Source organism: Lineus longissimus, chromosome 15 (assembly GCF_910592395.1).
Source record: "Lineus longissimus chromosome 15, tnLinLong1.2, whole genome shotgun sequence".
Lineage (NCBI taxonomy): Eukaryota > Metazoa > Nemertea > Pilidiophora > Heteronemertea > Lineidae > Lineus > Lineus longissimus.
The window spans coordinates 6,575,211-6,595,870 of record NC_088322.1 but is presented as its reverse complement, the minus strand read 5'-3'; the positions used below and the strand labels follow the sequence as shown (position 1 = coordinate 6,595,870).

General features: G+C 44.4%; 3 protein-coding genes across 3 annotated transcripts in view; 2 read left to right on the top strand and 1 right to left on the bottom strand.

The window, feature by feature from the left end:
- LOC135499809 (GRIP and coiled-coil domain-containing protein 2-like) overlaps positions 1–1,420 on the top strand; it is a 10,517-nt gene extending 9,097 nt beyond the window's left edge. The window contains exon 10 of the mRNA XM_064790768.1: positions 720–1,420. Coding sequence (XP_064646838.1) covers positions 720–1,420 — 701 coding nt within the window. The remainder of the gene's footprint in view (positions 1–719) is intronic.
- On the bottom strand, positions 7–16,146 carry LOC135499813 (zinc phosphodiesterase ELAC protein 1-like). The gene is made up of 8 exons (XM_064790771.1): positions 16,011–16,146; positions 15,178–15,344; positions 14,068–14,189; positions 12,839–13,033; positions 11,851–11,945; positions 10,158–10,353; positions 8,840–9,020; positions 7–8,531 (listed from the first exon to the last, which is right to left on the bottom strand). The coding sequence occupies exons 2-8, from the start codon at positions 15,254–15,256 to the stop codon at positions 8,326–8,328; spliced, it is 1,074 nt and encodes a 357-aa protein (XP_064646841.1). The 5' UTR covers positions 15,257–15,344; positions 16,011–16,146; the 3' UTR covers positions 7–8,325.
- On the top strand, positions 15,920–20,660 carry LOC135499814 (translin-like). The gene is made up of 5 exons (XM_064790773.1): positions 15,920–16,407; positions 16,743–16,836; positions 18,233–18,445; positions 18,733–18,812; positions 19,288–20,660. The coding sequence occupies exons 1-5, from the start codon at positions 16,330–16,332 to the stop codon at positions 19,576–19,578; spliced, it is 756 nt and encodes a 251-aa protein (XP_064646843.1). The 5' UTR covers positions 15,920–16,329; the 3' UTR covers positions 19,579–20,660.

Below are 20,660 nucleotides of genomic sequence, written 5' to 3'. Positions count from 1 at the left end.
GGGAACTAAGGAGAACGGAGACATTTATTGATTCACGATGGTCACATCAGTTGATCGAGAATAAAGCTCGGCTGTTCAGCGGATACGTACACGATGATAGGAAATTAAAATAATATGTCTCGAGTTTAAAGATTTGGTTTAAGTGAATGGTAAATATAAACGATTGCGTGATCAAATATCAGGTACAAAAGCCTTTTAGACAAAATATTATTTACGGCGACTCTACGTGTAGTCTGAAACGTAGTTGGCCTTTTTAAAAGGTGCTGTCAGTAGCATAATATAGGATTTTAAGTGTGGCGGATCCTCTCTTTCAAGGTACCATATTTCACAAAAGATGCTTCTTATAACCAACCTTCTGTGTTAGACATGCCAGAAGGAATACAGTTGCCATACATTTTGTCCAAAATGTGCACACATCTCTAATGCCTCAGAGGTTTTTCTCTCTACACATTTTGTCCTCAATATGCACACATGTACATGTATGATATAACAGGGTTTTGCTCTATATACATGTACCTTTTGTACATGCACACATGTACAAATGTACAATATCAGAGGTCTCACTCTTTGTTTGTTTTGTCCATGCACATATGTATAATATTACAGAGGTTTGCTCTCGAACTGATTTCTTTACTTAAAACACTTCCGATTAAAAAAACCTGACCGGAATTCGGTTAAATTTCTTTCAACTGACACCTATACATTGTGTATTTTTACAGGAGAGATCATGCAGCTCAAACAGAGAATTGTGGATGAGACGGCTATCACGAAATCCCTTGAAAAGACTATAAAAGATCTAGAATCAAAGTATAAAGAGGATCACCAAAGCTGGTGGAACAAACTTTTATTGGCAAAGTCACAGACAACAAGTGACAAGGAAAGACTTGAGACGGAACTAAGTGAGAAGAAGGCAGAGCTGGAAAGAAACCGACATACCTGGGAAGTGTCGCAACAAAAACTCAACGAAGCCTATATTAAGTTGCGAGCAGAGAAAGAGACTATTGCTTCGGAGTGTGACAAGCAGAGAGCAATAATGGACGGCAACTTCCGCGGGCAGGAGGGGAGGTGCGAGCAACGGGTGAAAGAAAATGAACGGATCTGCGATGAGAAGGTCCAGCACTTCAAGAGTAAGATACGCGAGATGCAAGCGACCCTTGCGACTCAACTGTCTGAACAACAGAAAATGTATGAAACCAACATGGCCGAGATGCAAAAGATCATTGATGTTTACAAGGACAAACTTGTTAATGCAGAATCGAATAAGAGAAAAGAAGAATCGATTTTGAGAACAGGGTTTGAAAATAAAATTAGAGTTTTGGAGAACCAGCATTGGGACGCTCTGGTAGAGTGGCAAACTGAACGCTCGCAACTGAAACGTGATCTGGTTGAGGCAAATGTTAACCTGGTTCTTAAACCATAAGGTGCATGGGACACTTTTCTTGTATACGATTCAGTCCGTGGTTGTCAATGGCAGCTAGGCTTGTAAATGGGACAATCCCCACATCAAATAGTTAACTTTTAACAAAAATCTCCCCACCGCCGGCCGCGGTTTTCATTCGTTAGTCTGTATTATAATCTGTATGGATGAAATGTGACCGTAAAAATGCTGCGTCTCCGAACTTTTGTGAATCGCGAAAAGCTATATTCAATTTTAATGTACGATTTTAATTTGTAGTTTTAATCTTGTAAATTATTTGTGTTTTTGTGTTGAACTTGGACAACCGGTAGACACAACTTTGATGATTATTACGAATTGTATATACGCTGTATACTGGTAGCAAACATCCCTATAACATCGGTATGATTGGGTCATTTTGATTAGGGAAAAACATAAACATTTTCATTTCACTGGTATTTCATTCCGGAACTTCTAATCCTGGCACTTGACCAGACTAGACTTGCTGTAATCTTGCGGTGAATTGTTACTTCTAATGGCTGATAATATGAAATAATAAAATGTACATTAACACGTCATCCTTCTTGATGTCAACTTGATAAAGGTAATGTTAATGGTTAGCGTCTAGGCAATGTATTCTCGCTAACCAGGGTCAGTTAACACGCTCCTTCCCCTGCCAAAAATTTGGACCTCGTTAGGACCGACCGTAAATTGCAGCACAAATGTATATGAAGCGGCTGTCGACAAATCAATTTCGCTCCACCAAAACGCCTCTTAAATCGCACACACAATCTCCTAGCAGCAAAATTACTGTTGAAAAACAATCGCTGCATCAGCATGATACGTATACTTATTAAAAGAGGTATCGTATAATGCTAGCCGCACACTGACTAATAGTGCAAAGCATTATTTGGGCCAGCCGTATTTGAAGTGGCACAGCCACGAAAGCTCCCTGTATGCGGACGAGGGCTCAGCATTATTCGAGTTTGCGCCACATGACACAGCCATATCAGTTTGATATCACGCGACGCGTGGCACACCGTTATTTGGCGCAACCACGAGTTGTAACTCTGGGCGGGCGGGCGCTTGCGCCTCATGGCATGTTAAAGAATGAAATATATCCCGTAACAATTTGTCGTGACAAACATACCAGATTGAGAATCAGTCATTGGATATTGGCGGACTTATAAATTCACTCGTTGCTGTCAAAATTTGATACAGTCCTAAATGAGATGATCCCATTGTTTGCATCCTTGTTTCTGAGATTTTCTGAGATACAATCACAAAACAAATAGAAGTTGCATCGAACCACTGTTTTCATTAACAACGCCGACATCGTCAACAGGAATTGTAGTGTCCAAGCATCCATGCTCATGTTCAGTTCCCACTTACCCTTAGGTTCTCCTCTAGTGGATGTCTATGACACTAACAGGAACCGGAAGTATTTCTAAATGTAGCCAATGTGATGATCTCAGTAATAAATGTTATGTTCTATTATCCAACGTGAATCTTCATGATCAGAGGACCATCAATCCTACATCTGGCGACGAGGATGCTAAAGAACGTCTCAAGCAACAGCACAACTACCGATTTTAATGAAAAGCAATGACATTTAGGCCAAAATCTGAACTTTTCTCAGCTGAATCTCGCCCTCAGTCTTAGTGAAAGCTCCACACTGTCCAGTGCATGCACACAGCTCCTAGTGCATCATGACGTCTCTCCCAACCTTCCCAGCTTTTGACCTCTCTCAGGATGGTAACATCGGGCCCAGATGGGAAAAGTGGTTAACAAGATTGCAGCGCCTACTCCTTGGCATGAACATAACAAACGCAGCAAGAAAGCAAGCATTACTGCTTCACTATGCAGGCCCAGATGCCGATGAAATCTTTGAAGCACTTACGGTGCCAGACCCCACTGGTGATGAAAGGATTTTCGACACAACTGCCAAAGCCCTCACGACCTATTTCACGCCACGCACGAACACAGCTTTCGAAGTATACACGTTCAGACAGTGCAACCAGGATCACGGTGAGTCAATCGACTCCTACGTCACAAGGCTTCGCAAGCTCGCCAAGTCCTGTGGATTTACAGACGTCGACAAGGAAGTAAACGACCAGATCATCCTTGCGTGCTCATCTTTGCGCTGCTGCCCGAGCTTTGGAGCTCAGTGATAAACAAGCCGACAAAGTGGAATCCGCCACTAAAGCCTCCGTGAATGCCGTCCAACGGTCAGCTAGCCGCGGCAGAGGCCGACAACGAAGTCGAGGTGGTCATCAACAACACAGGCCACAGCCCAGATCACGGTCTCACTCCAAATATCAACCCCAATAGCACGATTCGCAACCAGACACGACGACCAACCCGCGAAAGCAGCCCTCTTTGCGAAACAACAAGAGCTGCTACTTCTGTGGCAGCTCCACACGCCATCATAAGAATGATGCAAGTTGTCCCGCCACAGGCAAAGACTGCAGCGCCTGTGGTACAGTCGGTCATTTCAACAAGGTTTGCCAGAAAAGTCAACGACAAGCACGTGCGAACGCCATCCAAAGTGAACCATCAACTCGGCCAGTAGATCTAGAGTCGGATGATGAGTACGTATACTCAGTTAGAAACGTAGCTCAGTCGAAAACTCGCCTACCACGATGCCGCATAAAGCTGAACACCTGTCCTATGCAGTTCATGATCGACACCGGAGCATCGGTCAACATCATCGACGAAGCCTCATACGATGAATTACGCCAATCTCGCCCACACACAGCACAGCTGCTGACGCCTGTATCAATACAATTCGAAGACGCCGTTGCCCGTCACAGGAACGTTCACCGCCAATGTCCGTAACGGAGAAATGTCGACACAGACCACATTCTACGTCGTGTCAGGAGCAGGAGGCAACCTCCTAAGTTTCACAACTGCCGAAACCCTAGGCATGATCTCCATCAATTTTAACGTGAACGCGGAACCTGACGTAACTCAAGAATTTCCAGACTTGTTTAAACCCGGGATCGGCAAACTTCGTGGACGCCAAGCCAAGCTCCATATCAACACCGAAGTTCCACCTAAACACCAGCGCCACAGACGGATCCCATTCCACATCAGGAAAGATGTGGAAGTCGAAATCGATCGTCTCATCAAACTGGACATTATCGAGAAAGCCGATGGTCCAACACCATGGGTAGGCCCAATCGTCGCAGTGCCTAAGAAAAATGGCAAAACTCGCATCTGCGTCGACATGCGTGCAGCAAATACCGCCATCCTACGTGAGAAACATCCGATGCCAACAATAGATGAACTTATCACCGATCTTAATGGATCTACAATGTTTACGACGCTAGACCTAACCAGTGCTACCATCAACTCGAGCTCGATCCAAAATCACGATACATTATGACCTTCAGCACTCACATGGGACTTTATCGATACAAGAGACTCTTGTGCGGTGTCAATGCCGCTTCGGAAGTGTTCCAGAGCACCATTGCAGAGATTCTTTGCGACATCATCGGTTGCATCAATATCTCTGATGACATCATTGTTCACGTAAAAACCAAGCGAGAGCACGATATGAACTTGAAAGCAGTCCTACAGCATGTGTCCTTCCATGGTTATGTCTTTGGCAAAGACGGCCTAGCTGCAGATCCGAAGAAAATCGACGCACTCGTAAATGCTCCACCGCCAACAACGCATCCGCAGTCAAATCTCTTCTTGGTATGGCTCAATACGTTTCCAGATTCGTTCCCAACTACCCTTCGATAACCACACCAATTCGTGAGCTGACGCGCAAGGACACACCATGGATCTGGGACAGCCGCCACCAACAATCGTTCAAGGACCTCCAGCAAGCCCTGGCTGGTGCCCAGGTCATGGAGTATTTCGACGCCAAGAAACACTCAGAAATCATCGTCGATGCCAGCCCAACCGGTCTCGGAGCCATCCTCACCCAAAATAACAAGGTCGTTAGCTATGCCAGCCGTGCACTCTCAGAATGAATGTCGAATCACAATACTCGCAAACCAATCACGAAATGCTAGCCGCAGTATGGGGAGCCGAGCACTTTCATTTGTACATCTACGGCTCACACTTTACGATTATAACCGACCACAAACCGCTCCTTGGAATCGTAAACATCACGAAGCCAGCTTCTGCCAGGATGGAAAGGTGGCGCCTCCGTCTCATTCCCTATAGCTTCGATCTTGCATACAAACCGGGACGAGATGAAAACAATCCAGCAGATTTCCTCAGCCGCCACCCAAGCACTCCAGCTGAAGAAGAAAATGTCGCAGAACAATACGTCAACTTCGTTTGCCAACACGCTGTACCAAATGCCATGTCAATCGATGAGATCAGAGAAGTGTCTCGCAGTGACCCAGTCATTCAAAAACTGCACACAGCACTACAGACAAACAGCTGGAAGGACAAGAACTTGATCCCATACAAACCAATTCGAGCAGAACTGCTATCTCATGACGACATGATCCTGCGACAAACCCGCTTGCTGATTCCTGAAAAACTCCAGCAGAAAGCAATCGACCTCGCCCACATTGGTCACCAAGGAATCGTCAAGACAAAACGGTTACTACGCTCGAAGATACTAGTATGGTTTGCAGGTATCGACAAGATGGCTGAGCAGACCATCAAGCAATGCATACCATGTCAGGCAACGACTCGAAATTCTACCCCTCCAGAACCACTCACTATGTCTCGCCTTCCTGCAGCTCCGTGGAGTGAAGTGTCTATGAACTTTGCCGGTCCACTGCCATCCAACGATATGCTGTTAACTGTAGTAGACGACTACAGTCATCAACTCAATAGCAGCCAAAACCGTAATTCCAAAATTGGACAATATATTCGCTCGACAAGAAATTCCAGAAACAGCACGATCAGATAACGGTCCCCCGTCCAACAGCAAGGACTTTGATCAATTTGCCAAACAACTCGGGTTCAAACATCGAAAAGTAACCCCACTGTCGCCACAAGCCAACGGTGAGGCAGAACGCTTCATGGATCCGATGATAAAAGCGATACGAACAGCCGGGATAGAAAAGAAGAACTGGAAGCATGAACTCTGCCGTTTTCTGCGCCAATACAGGGCAACTCCTCACACGACCACAGGTGTCGCCCCAGCCGAAGCTTTGAACAATCGCCGCTTCCGCACTCCACTCCCGCAGATACCCGAACGTGATGCAAAACCATTCAAAGGGACGCGCTCCCGAGTTCAGCAGAACGACAAGCTGAAGAAGCAAACTATGAAAAGCTATGCTGATACGAAACGACGCGCCAAAGTCTCTGACATCTGTCAAGGAGACACCGTCTTTGTACGTCAGAACCGTCAAAATAAACTCTCGCCCAATTTTGACCCCAAGTCTTTAACCATGGATAGCAAGAAAGGCAGTATGATCACCGCACGCCGAGGATCATACACGATTACACGCAACGTCACTCATTTCAAACGGATCGACCCAACTTAACGCGACGAAACGACCGCCGATGACGAAGACGACACCATGGATTCCGCCGATGCAGCTCAGCAACTTCCGCATAAAGATGGGAATAACGCCGCACCGCTCAAACCATGCCTACGTCCGCCGAGCACGCGCCTAGCACGCTCGCATAAGTTACAAGTCCGTTTCAACGATTACGATGGACTACCAGGCAACTTTCATAAATAATCAAACAATGTGAAATAACATGAAAGTGGCCTATGTCATGAACATTCCAATGGTAAAGATTGGATTCTTAAGGTGATGTGCTGGTAACCTCTCCCTCACTTAAGTGTTCATAATGACTTTAGAATTAGATGTTTAGACTAGTGTTTTGCAGTTTAATTGATGTTCATTTACCAATTGGACTATTAGTTTAGTTTGTGTGTTTACTACTATATATTAGACAATTTTCATATATCGCAGTAACAATCGCTCTCATTTCCTAGATAGACATTTTGAACTTTCATTATGTCACAAATTCTGCTTGATGATAAGTTTTCATCCAGAAAGGGAGGAATGTAGTGTCCAAGCATACATGCTCATGTTCAGTTCCCACTAACCCTTAGGTTCTCCCCTAGTGGATGTCTATGACACTAACAGGAACCGGAAGTATTTCTAAATGTAGCCAATGTGATGATCTCAGTAATAAATGTTATGTTCTATTATCCAACGTGAATCTTCATGATCAGACAGTTCAATGGTTATGCCTTTCGCCTTTGCATAAATTTCATAGTAAGAGTTCAGATGACAGGCCCTTTAAGATTTCACTTTATCATCAATGCGATTTCTTTTATTGAATATTCGTTGTCAATAGGCCTAGACTAAAAAACGGGGGGGGGGGGGGGGGTAAACCTACTGATAGAAGTATTGGTGGTTAGGTCACAAGCGATCAGTTCATTCCCGATGCCAACCACTGTCTATCAACTTATCAAACTTGAAGACCGGCAAGTGTTAGCCAATCAGTATGAAGGGTATCGAGGTGACTGTGCTGTGATGACGTCACTCGCCCCGGCGTTTATCCAGGTGACAGTGCTACGATGACATCAGCTACCCCAGCGTATATCCAGGTGAGAGTGCTGCGATGACGTCACCCGCCCCGGCGTATATCCAGGTGAGAGTGCTGCGATGACGTCACCCGCCCGGCGTATATCCAGGTGACAGTGCTGTGATGACATCACCCGCCCCGGCGTATATCCAGGTGACAGTACTGCGATGACGTCACCTGCCCCGGCGTATATCCAGGTGAGAGTGCTGCGATGACGTCACCCGCCCCGGCGTATATCCAGGTGACAGTGCTGTGATGACATCACCCGCCCCGGCGTATATCCAGGTGACAGTACTGCGATGACGTCACCTGCCCCGGCGTATATCCAGGTGAGAGTGCTGTGATGACGTCATCCGCCCCGCCTCTTTCACTTGTCACTAATAACACATCCAACTTCACATCAGTCATCATGACTTCCTGGGCACAGGAACCGACAAGAAGTCCTCGGCTGCGATCACCTCAGATGAAAACACGTCCTTCGCTTGTTTTACCAAAGTCGACACCGAGACGTCCTCCTCCTTGAGTTCGGCGTCCAACGGTTTGTACCGCTGGCTGAAGTGCGTCAGAATGAGTCTCTTGGCATTTATGTTGTATGCAAAGGTAGCTGCCATGCCTGGAATTGAAAACATTGCTATTTTAATGTTGAAATCCTGGTGTTCAGTCAGCCAGGTGGTTTTCAATATGAGAAAGTTGAATCTGATCACTGGATTCAACTTGAGATTGTCTACAGTTTGAGCGCTAGGATTCTGGTATCCTCACATGCCTGTGATTACTTCAAGACTCATTAAGGAGGACTCAGTAGAAATGGCAGCCTGTGTTGGCAGTGATAGAATGACATAATCAATAAATCTAGTTCACTAGCAGAGCCGGAATTGGTCCCCATTGAGTTTAAGATCATGAAAGATCTGCTGAGTCATTCACCTGGAGTAGAATGGCCTTTCTCTATCGCATCTGCTTTACGACCATCCTCCAGTGTCGCCTCATGGACCAAAACATCCGCATCCATGGCAACGGCGGTCATGTGACTAGAATCAGATGTATCTCCCATGATGACGATCTTGCGTCCAGGCCGAGGAGGACCTACCACTTCATCTGGATGGATCTGATATCGGTCAAGGAGAACATAGCTCAGAGTTCCCCGATTCAGAATGCGAGTTAACGAAATAGGAAAACCATCCAGTGATGAGTGGAAATATCGCACTCACGGTTGTCTTGGCCCAGAAACCGACTGACCAATAACCGACTGATTTGAGGAAAGGGGATATTTTCACTCAAATCAGACGAGTGTCGTATTCGGTGTATAATACGCCATTACTTACGAGTAGTCTAAAGATAATTCACTCCTATCCTTGCAAATCTTATTCTAAAATCCAATAATAGAGTGTGCCATGACGTTACATTAACAGGTCAATGACGTCACTTCAGCTCGACAAGACAATGATGTCACCAAGTGGTTCTAATTCACAGCGTGCATGCGTGCACACCCATGTGATAGAACTATGTGAAGTAGAAAAACATGACACACTGGGGAGGATTGAACGTTTGACAACAGTAAAATCAAATAGAAATCACCCTGGAGAATCAAAATCCTTAACTCTGAGCAAGTCCAGATTCTGAGTCATCTAATAGTCCTGAGTTCCGAGTCCCACGATTGGTGGTCTTGGAAAACAGCGCTCCTTTCCGTCAAAGACACGATAAAGTTTTAATTCTACTTGTGCATTTGGATCTTGGGATATTGGGGAACACGGTAGTTGAGGTTTCATATTAAAGGTTGCATCTAATAGGCTATACCAAGGGAAAAGCTTTTGTTTTTCTTGCTTGCTTATTGATCTTTTGCTTCGTCACGCCATCTTAGCAGAGATGAGGTACTTGAAATCAGTCCATAGCAGACCAAGTATCTCTAGATCCAAATGTATGCATCAGTTGAATACTACTATATTTAGGTATGCCATGAGAGAGCCATTTTTGCAAGGAATATACCGAGAGACTCGGAACTCAGGAATACCAGATGACTCGGAATCTGGACTTGGCACGAATTGCCCAAAGTTCAGGATTTTGATTCTCCGGGGTGGAAATGTTTGATTAGAGTTGTTTTGCCGAGTCAGAAATTGGTTCTGATGATGTTCAACTGACAGATCATCAAATAATTTATTACGATTTTCTGCCTCACTTTTGTCTCAAGTGTGATTTTGAGAAAATCAGAAAACCTCAATGAATTCTGCATGTTGCAAAAGTATACAAGTTCGCCGCTTGGGGAAATGACAGATTTCCCCTGCTTCAGCTGGGCATACAGTGGCCCAGGTGGCAGCCCTCGCGCTTTAAGCACTGATACATCCAGCCTCCCGGCTATCGGCTTCTCCTCAATGACGTAACCAAATGACGGGATCCTGTGAACCAACCAGCCAGCCTTGATGCTCACCATCTCGTCTTCATATCTGAAATGTACAACATATTATAAAGATATTGAATTTGAAGTAGATATGAGATGGACATTTTTTTTAGATTTTAAAGGGAGGTGTAATCGGTCAAGTGGACGGACTACTTCTTTGGGTTCGACTGGTAAAGCTTTCACACCTTTGTCCTCAAGAAACGTGGACTGACAGCTCTGATGGAACTTTATCATCATTATCATCATCATGACGGCAGCATAGTCCTATTTTCAGGACAGCACCATTGATTTCAGAGCTCGTCACTCGGGTGTAGTTACGTAGTCTCGTGCATACCGTATAACGTTATATGATAGCGAATATTAATTGGCACGAAAAGCGCGAAACACCTTAGTTTGTACACTGCGAAAATAATGGTTTACACGTATGTTTCGCGAGACAAAAATGTTGCAGAAGGATTGGTCCAGAAAAGTTTGCACGTAACGTTGCGCGATATTGTATCAGCCACGTCTGCGTTATATCGCCATTTACATCATGACATTAATTTCCATTAAAAAACGACAATATAACGCACACTCTTCTCACTAGAGTGAAATTCAAAAAAAAAAAATCAAAATACCAGAGCGAATTTCTTGACACTTGCATTGATGGCACCATTGCCCAAGTCATTAATTATGGTAAAACAATCGATTGACCTCGCCCAAATGCGACCAGCCACGCAAAAATGTACCTCCGCGCGGTGATGATGTTATCGGGAAATAGGCCATTTAAATCTTGCATGTAAACCCCATGTGTAGCATGTTTACTTCCAGGTTCAGTAGGTTTTTAACACCAGCCAATTCAAGTGCTGACGTCTCGGGTAATCCCCTATTGACTCGAGTGGTTTAGCATATGAATTGTCCACAAAATTATCTTTTATTTCATGAAAAAAGTGTGAAATTTGACCTAACAATGGCGAGCGGAGATATCTTGGATATGATGTCATAACATGCTAATTAATGAAGATTTTCAAAGTATTCTAAGTTATTCTGAAATTACATGTCATAAGGTATTACAATCCACTAATAACTCAATTTCATGAATTTCATGAATTTGGTCCCTACCGGCCTCTTTGCATGGCTGGTCACAAATTACTTTCTTTTGTTTCGTAACGTACTGCCAAAGTAGGAGAAATAATGGGAATTTTAAGGTGAAACTAGAATTGTCAGTTGAGTCTTGCCAAGGTCAATCGATTGTTTTACCATGACTTGGGCCATGGTGCCATCATTGCAAGTTTCAAGAAATGGCCCTGGTAGTTTTTCATTCATTCACAATCCAGGGGATGGTTCCTTAAGCTGAAGCACCCAGCCACTTTGCTGATTTTCATCAGGAATTTGTCTGCTCCTGAGGTGGTGACCACTGAGAGTGTTCCCCCAAAAAAACATACTTTGAGGACTTGAACGCTAAGTGTTTTAGCCGCCATCATAATAGATGTGAATGTCACTCGACGCAGTCATGATAAGACAGACAATCGATGGGAGTGATTTCAACCTAGGAGAATCTTACACTTGCCAGACTTGTCCCTCGTCAGCCTCGATGAGACTTCCTGCTTCCTCATTCACATGGAGACGATCATCCGATTCATGTTGCACAGGCCACTCCTAAACAAGTATACGAAACACTTCTAGAAGTAACTAACAAACGGACGAAAATTTGTGTGTGTCATCCTAATTTTCCTTCACAGTATCCTCCAGCTTTCAAAAAAAACCTTTCCCAGGAATGTCAAGGAATGTTTGTGCTCCTGTGGACAGACAGATGCACAGACGGACGCCACTCAAATCGCTATTCTACTAACGTGATATGCACCATCTCCAGCCAATTTGAGTCGACCATATCATTGCATTGCCCATGATGATGACTCAGCTCAATGAATTGTGTAAGATTCTTCTGTTTAAGATTCTCCTACATTTAAAATCCTCCAATTTACACCAAGATTATCGAGCATACCAAAAGTATCAAGCATCCCAAGGGACCCGGAGCATACCAAGGGCCCCAGGGCATACCAAGGGGCCCGGAGCATACCAAGGGCCCAAGAGCAATGGCACAAGAGCATACCAAGGGTCCCGGAGCACACCAAGGGCCCAAGAGCAATGGCACAAGAGCATACCAAGGGTCCCGGAGCATACCAGGGGCCCCAGAGCATACCAATGGCCCAAGAGCATACCAAGGGTCCCGGAGCATACCAGGGGCCCCAGAGCATACCAATGGCCCAAGAGCATACCAAGGGGCCCGGAGCATACCAAGGGCCCAAGAGCAATGGCACAAGAGCATACCAAGGGTCCCGGAGCACACCAAGGGCCCAAGAGCAATGGCACAAGAGCATACCAAGGGTCCCGGAGCATACCAGGGGCCCCAGAGCATACCAATGGCCCAAGAGCATATTAAGGGCCCAGAGCATACCAAGGGCAAAAGTTCAAGCATACCAAGAGCTCTGCGATGTTAAAGATGTATGGTAGGTATGTGATTCACCAAAGGAGATCGTCCACATACTTACATTCCAGTCAGCCGGGTAACAAGCTGCAAGAGGCAACAATTCATGGACGACGTAGCTGAATCCGAGCATCGATCGTGACAACTCCAAGCTCGTCCTGAGGAACTTCCTCAATCCAATGGGGCCATAGATCTCCACGGTCTCATCGCAGAGATTCCCCTGACTCACCGTACACATCAGGCCAGGAAGACCAAACATCTGAAATAAGCACGACACATGGAATGTATCTAGGAACGCTGGTAAACGTTGGCATTCTGAACTGGCCGTCACAATCTGATGCTATATATGCGTATCTTGAGACCACTCCACAGGCAAAAATGTCATTGATCCATGGATGGAATCAGTTATAGATTTTTTGAGACGACTTAAGTATTTATATTTGAAGTGGTGAACTATTTTTATTGTCCAGACTTCTAAAGACCGTTACTCAAATGAGTTTGCATTTTGCTGCTCTGTGCACTTTAATGGGACTTGCCTGCGATAGACCTGTTGGAGTTCCCATCAATGGATCATCCATGGGCCACCAAAGGGTCTACCATGGGCCGTCATTGAATCGAGGATGCGATCGTGTTTTTTTTTCAGTTATAGATCTGGGCCTGGATGGACACTTTTGCCTGTGTACTTATATGGTTGTAATGAAGATGTGCTACATCATTGCCATGGAGAGAAGGAGCCTCATGGCCTAGTGGTTTACACTGCTGGCCACCACGCAATAGGGCCTGGGTTCGATCCTGGGGAGAACCCAGGATCGTATGTCTTGATGAACCGGCGTGGCTTTCAAGGAACTAAAATTCCTGGCTCTTCACAGTCCTTCGAATGAGACTCAAAACCGAGGTTCCTTGTACCTGGTGTCTATGCCAGGGCAAGCTAACACCCCACCAAGTGAGAAACATGAGTAGCTTGCGTGGACTCTATCTCTCGCGCCAAAGTTGGACCACTAGGCCAATAAACCCAATTGGCGCCTAACCGTAGTGGCACGCAGGATACGCTCATCCCGCCTTGGAGGAGGATAACTCCTAGGAGAATGACCCCTCCAAGTGAAGAGCGAACGCTGAAGAAGAAGAAGAAGAAATTGCCATGGAGATACGGTACACGGGTAACATGGAAATGCCTTACTCATATGGTCGTCACAGAGATGTATTACGAACACGGACACCATGGAGATGCAATACTAACATGGTCACCATGGAGATGCAATACTAACATGGTCACCATGGAGATGCAATACTAACATGGTCGCCATGGAGATGTGTGATGAATATCTTGTTGATCTTCCCCGCCTTGACGCCCTTGTTCCTCATCACCTGAGTCTGGGAGCCTTCGCCACAATCAAACATCCAACAACTACCAGACTCTGAAATTAAAAATATGATGTACAATTTTATCCTCAAAGGCGGACAAATGGCAGGGCTTACAGGCTCCAAATAGTCATCTCCAGTTGACAAATCAGCACAGTTTAGACTAGAGGAATATCAACTGGGTCTGTTTTGACTTGGTGACGGAAATATTTGTCCTACAAGCCTGAATAGTGCTGACCGAGACAGTACAGTGACAGTATGTAACTTAATTTAGCCCACATTTAGTTCCTTCCTCAGTGCAAGGACCTGTTGGCAGATGAGGCAATATGCACAACCAGTACAGGCCATTGACGTCATTGTATTGTTGTATTGTGCATTACATCGCCATTTGCATTTAAGTCATGACGATAAAGTGGCGATATTAATAAACAGTCCAGTTTTAAGGATTGACCACAGGTACTGCCATTTTCAAAATGATTTTGGCTAGAACTTGAAATCATAAAGCAATTAGAATAGAACTCATTCAAAATGTAGCTCATGCTCATTTCAAGGGTGAGAGTCTGTTCTTTGTTTTCCAGAGAACAGCCTCCAGGGTCTTAAATGAGCATTCAACTAATTTGGAAAGAGTTCTAATAACATTCCGCGATGACGTCATTGCAGCTGCTGCCCTCCATTTCCCCATCGCTGAATTACAGGCAACGTCGGACAAACATGAGATTTCGTAATCAATTTAGGCTTTCTAACTGATGGGAATACTACATAATTGTTCCGAATATTTTTCTCTCGGACTCTATGGTATCATTCATGCTAAAAACAAAACAGGGTCAAAGATACTAATTGATTTTGAAATAAGCTCAAATGCGTAGAAATTAGTGCCGATGTCTAACACTAACAGTCACGCGACTAAAACGTCATCAATATCTTATTCAAATGATCTTGTGATCTATAAATAGTAATGTCACAGAATGCTATTGCAATAGGATTTGGAGGTCTAGCCAAAATGGTGGTACCTATGGTCAACCCTTAAATTTCCTTGGAACATACCCATTTTGAGGACGACACAGGATGCTCCTCTCATTGGCGAGGGGTAGGCAGACCCCGTACCTAGGAATGCGATTTCCATTCTGCTTCAACGGTACACGTAGACGCAGCTGGCCGATAGCGCCACTCAATCGTGCAACACGACTGCTAGGAGGCTCCGTTTGCTCACGCTAGAAAAAAGAAACGGGTCAAACTTAACAGCGTCCACCAGCGTCCACCAGGTTTAAAATTAAAATAAAATCTAATGGTCATAAACAAAATAAGCAGGACATTTTCCACATTTCCTGATCGTTTCATGACATTTGTCTGCTGGATTAGCGAGTTGTTGTCTAAAATGTACCAGCGACAGGAGCCTTCAGCCTTGTGATTTTGGACAATATACTCCCTCCTTAAACCCAAATGTCATGAAATTTTCATGAAATGCGTTTTATGGTGTACTTATTTCGTTTATGGCTACTAAATTTCATTTTGATGACTTTATACCTGACTTTAAACCTGGTGGATGCTATTGGATGCTGTTAAAGATGATAGCAAGAAACGGCAAACTCGCTTTGGCCCACCAGTGCACCACCACAGTCAGTGGCTGCGAAACTAATTGGTTGACTGTTCCGAATCAACTTATAGTTGTGACACTGTGTTGCAGAAGGTCATTGGTTTTGATTGAGTGACCCAGTTGGAAATATGGCACAAGCAGCAGGATATACTCAGTCACAGTATGTGTAATCACAGTCACTGTGTGTGGGACTGTGTCAGCTGAGACACTAGACAGTGTGAGTGTGCAGACCGACACTTTTGGTTTTTCTTCACAGACACATGTCATCATACTCATTTTTTACCATAAAAGTCGCCTTCTCAATATTCTACAGGTATTTGGTCACATTAATGTCATAATCTTGACTATGATACGTGGAAGTGGGACTTTTCTGCAGCGAAATAACGAGAACTTGTGACAAGTGATTCTGCAAACTCGCAGTGCCGAAATCTGTTCAGTTTTATGAAAAAATGATTTCGACGCAACTCTCCAGAATTCGATCTCCGCAACACCGATTCACGTGTATTTTGTCTACATTTTGTACACCGTACATTCCATGTACATTTTCATGTTTTATATAAAATCTACGATTTTCGTCCCGAAATAACGCTCAAAAACACAACATGACGAGACAGGCATCCTTATCTGAGATATTCGCCAGCTTTGAAGAGTACATGAAAACAGAAAGTGACAAAAGAGAGGTATTTTCACTTTGTTTTTCATTAGTTTTAGGAGATTTTCTTTAACACAGAGTCAGAGCCAGATGGGCCTATGGCAGACATGATCATGATGATGATCATGCAGAAACTGAAAAAAATATTATTTCTGTCCACCACAAAGCTTAATCCATGGGCAACATTAAAACGCTGTAGGATCACCATCCTGCTTGATTTTTACTCCGTGCATGCGAAGATCTCCACTTGGCACTTATGAACATGACAGAGTCAAGACTGACTGATCTGGCTACGATCTGTCAATCAAAGATCTTGGCCTGACTGGTTGCCATGTTTATAACATTTTGTTTTTTCTCTTGCAGGAGATCAGGAATCAGGTGAAGATACTGGAGCAGACGGCTCGGCAGTTGATCACGAGTCTTCAGGGGATTCATCAAGCAGACGGCATCAAACATAGTAAGATGGGAGACGCCTTCGGGAGCGTCTTAAATGTTGAGGCCAGAGTGACTTGGTCTCTTGTCTTCACTTTGGCTGGGTAACCGGAAAAAGGCTGACCGACCGACCTACCGACCTACCAACCCAAGGAGTTTCGTAGTTGAGTCACAGGTCTCATAAGTCAATGTGATATATCCAATCCACGATAGCAGGTCATGTGAAATAAAATTGTAAACAAGCGCACGTGCGCTGTTCAAATGACAACAAATGCATATTGTGCGTTTCAGTTCATGCATTGCATCGGTCGAGACACTCGAGTAGAAAAACTACAGTGCATAGATTAGGCCCAAATCATGTTTTTATATCCACCGACCATGTACTAGACAAAGCATATCTTTAGAGTATCGTTATCAGTTCCTTACTGCGTGGGCTCGTTTTCCCGGTATAATTGACTGAAGATGCTGCTGTCAGACACGTCGGACTCCATCACGTCCATTGCGCTGGGCACTACACAGATACATGTGCTATAGAAAAGCGAAAGGGATACTGCATATGACGGTAGGTTGGCAGGTCGGTCGGTCGGCGTTTTTCCGGTTACCCACAAAATCACCCTCTATAGATTCATGCACTTGATTGGGAACAACGTTTACATGATGTAGTGTTGGCCGTCGTCACGTCACCATGCATTTTACATAAACGTTGGTCCCAATCAAGTGCATGGGTCTATAGTATTATGATGGTAGGTCAGTCGGTCGGTCGGCGTTTTTCCGTTTACCCTTTGGCTGGGACGTTTCATGACTGCTCAAGTCATTTCATCAGAAGAAGTTAATTCTATTGACGGCTAGGGTGTAGGGGGGGGGGGGTAGTGGTCAACAAAACATGGTCCAACCACAAGTCGGCAATAAGAGACCAAGTTGCCTAAGCTAATCATGCAATCTGTTGGCGTGACAGCAAGATCATTGAACGAGACACCAGTCAATACATGGAGCTTCATTCTGTAAAGTTGATCATGTAAAGTTGATATCCAGGGAAAGGTCCATCATGAGCCGAGACGAAGGGGGCTTCAAACTTTCTCCTGTGCAGTAATTGATGACATTTTGTTGACTGCTACCCAGCAGTCAATGCATATAATGCCAGGACTTTGAGACAGGTAACAGGTCTGCTTTTAGATGCATGTAGCGTTGCTAAACATTAGTAATCCAAGGAATTGCTCCTTAAAGTGCTTTGGCAAATAATTACTACAATACAACCAAATCCGTCCTTCATTATTACAATCCCTATGGCCTGAAGGTCCAACACCTGGTAATAAATGATACTGAATGGGGGGCCACATCACAAGTATATTGCACTGGTTGCCATTGTTGCCAGTTTATGAAATTTTTGTCTCCGTTTTAACGCAGTCTTTTTTTTCTTTCAGCCTCCGACATCTGTAAGACGGTACGAGGATCGTTAGAAACAGTCAAGTCTCAGTACAAAGATCTCGGTGTCAAGATACCTGACGGACAGTATTATAGGTTCCATGACCACTGGCGGTTAGTCACTCAGAGACTGGTGTTTGTGACGGCACTGGTGGTCTATCTGGAGTCCGAGAGACTCGTGACGAGGGAGGAGACAGCAGAGATGTTAGGAAGTAAGTCACCCAGTATCATAGGTGCCATGACCACTGGTGGTTTGTCTGCATTTATGCCAGACCTTGAGATGAGCACATGGTTATCAAACATATTTATTGGCCCAACCCAGTTTTTACGAAGATAACCATCTCTTTGTCTCTTCAGTTGTATGAGCTATATGAATAGGTCAATGTACTTTAAGAATAAATGATGTTCACATCTAGGATGAAATCGACTTAATTGGACCTTGAAATTTTGCTCCATTTTTCATCTTCCATTGACGTAACGATTTCACATCTCATTGCAGTCCATGTTGATAAAGCTGAGGGTTTCCATATTGATCTCGACGACTTCCTTATGGGGCTGCTTCTTGTAGCCAGTGAACTGGTAAGATAAGAATTGGCTTTCAGGCGTTCTATTCTACAACTCAGTCAGATGTTAAGATCATCGACAAAACTATACAGGAGCACTTCTCTATTAAGGACACCCTCGGGACTGACAACTGCTGTCCTTTTTAGAGAGGTGTCCTGATAAGAGAGGTCAAATTGAATGGAAACAACCAATTTTGGACCAAAACTACTGTTCTATGTTGAGAGGTGTCCTTTTAGAAAAGAGACGTTGTCCTGTATAGAGAGGTGTCTTCTAAGGGAGGTGAACCACTGCACTTGGTTGTATGTCGAGCTATGTCAGCTGATTTGCTCTGCCATGTGACGTTGTCACAATGACTTTGTATTGGCAAAGTGTCTCCAGAGTCTTCTTGTAGCCCTGTATTGTTATGATTGCTACTGTTCAATCAGATTGCTTTTTCATGGTAATAATATCGACATCGGGTTCTCATCAGGTTAACCTCTTGTGGTTTCAGTCCCGGATGTGTATCAATGCAGTGACGGCCGGAGACTACACGCGACCGCTTCGTATCGGACAATTCGTGGGAGAACTGGACTCGGGATTCAGACTCCTAAATCTGAAAAACGATGCTCTGAGAAAAAGATTTGACGCTTTAAAATACGATTTGAAGAAAATTGAGGAGGTGATTTATGACATTACTATACGTGGTCTCGTACCGGGGGACAGACAAGCAGCGTCACCTATCTCTGGTTCAGGAGACTCGCCTAGGGCGGTTGGTGCTACTGAGACATCCTTGGAGGATTGATGGAAGGAACTGTGTACTGGGGGCGCCCCTGGTGTTTGTGTCTTGGCATTGGATAGAGGATGAGACAGTCCTCCCTTTTTGGCTCACCGTAGGTGAGTCTATACAATAGGGCAGCGTCCGTCGTCGTCTGTATCCTGTTTCAAAAACAGTGGCACTTTCTTAACCGCTAGAGCTATGAACTTGAAACTTTGTACACAGGTCAACCCAGGTCAAGTGACTTCTGACAATCAATTTCGGTTCAATCTGATTCTTTACTTGGCCTCTAGGGGGCCAGAAGTAAAAACCTAAAAAGTGTGATGTATCTCTGATGAGCGACTTGTTTTCAATAAAATTTATGTGCCATGGGGTATGTCAGGTCACCATGACCTGATCATGACATTTCATTTCGATCAGCCCACTGCATGCCCCAGATTGCTCAATATATGCATGGGTTACCTTGCAACTCATTTTAATCTGTTGCAACTAGTTGTGGTCACTGCAGTCTTCGTAGGAGTGATTTGCTGCAGTGCAGCTGTTTGTGTTATATCGGATTGCTGTGGAAATAGCATACCACCAGCATTCTGACTTGACTTGTCCCCAAGCCTCTCTCCACGCATTCTTGACTTGTTTGAGCAGCTTGAACCACTGTTAATGGTCTTCCAGTCTGCAGCAAGACTTTTAGAGACTAACCACTGCCTCCTTGAGGAATATGAGAGTTTTTGCCGAAGTTTCTCATTCAATATTCAGATTTTTTGCTGATTATTATTGTGTTGTAAATATAGGCATCTCGCTTCCAGTTGTGAAATTATCAGTCACGATATGTTTGTAATAAAAAATTTGAGACTATTCTGAGTTTATAACATGGTTGTTTGTCCAAACGTTTCCTCAAATAGTATCGAGTCAAACGGCCCCAGGGTTTTTTTTAACTCTGAAACCGTGTGACATTATATTTTGATTATTCGTCAATGGATTTAAAGTTTGAAGTTAAAATCGAGTTTAATTGGTCCGTTTTAACCAGGTGCCGATTTAGTCTGGGGCAGATTAGACTGCTGAGCCCTTGAGTCCTCTGGCTTCATTGTACATTGTATTACATGTTGGCTGCA

Bases quoted from the DNA above. Each gene is read 5' to 3' on its own strand.
- LOC135499813 (XM_064790771.1), bottom strand. From the start codon at position 15,256: ATGGAAATCGCATTCCTAGGTACGGGGTCTGCCTACCCCTCGCCAATG. The intron at 14,190-15,177 runs GTATGTTCCAAG...TTTTAATTTCAG, and splicing joins CTGTGTCGTCCTCAAAATGG to AGTCTGGTAGTTGTTGGATG. The intron at 8,532-8,839 runs GTGAATGACTCA...TTTCAATTCCAG, and splicing joins GAAAGGCCATTCTACTCCAG to GCATGGCAGCTACCTTTGCA.
- LOC135499814 (XM_064790773.1), top strand. From the start codon at position 16,330: ATGACGAGACAGGCATCCTTATCTGAGATATTCGCCAGCTTTGAAGAG. The intron at 18,446-18,732 runs GTAAGTCACCCA...ATCTCATTGCAG, and splicing joins GACAGCAGAGATGTTAGGAA to TCCATGTTGATAAAGCTGAG. The intron at 18,813-19,287 runs GTAAGATAAGAA...TTGTGGTTTCAG, and splicing joins TTCTTGTAGCCAGTGAACTG to TCCCGGATGTGTATCAATGC.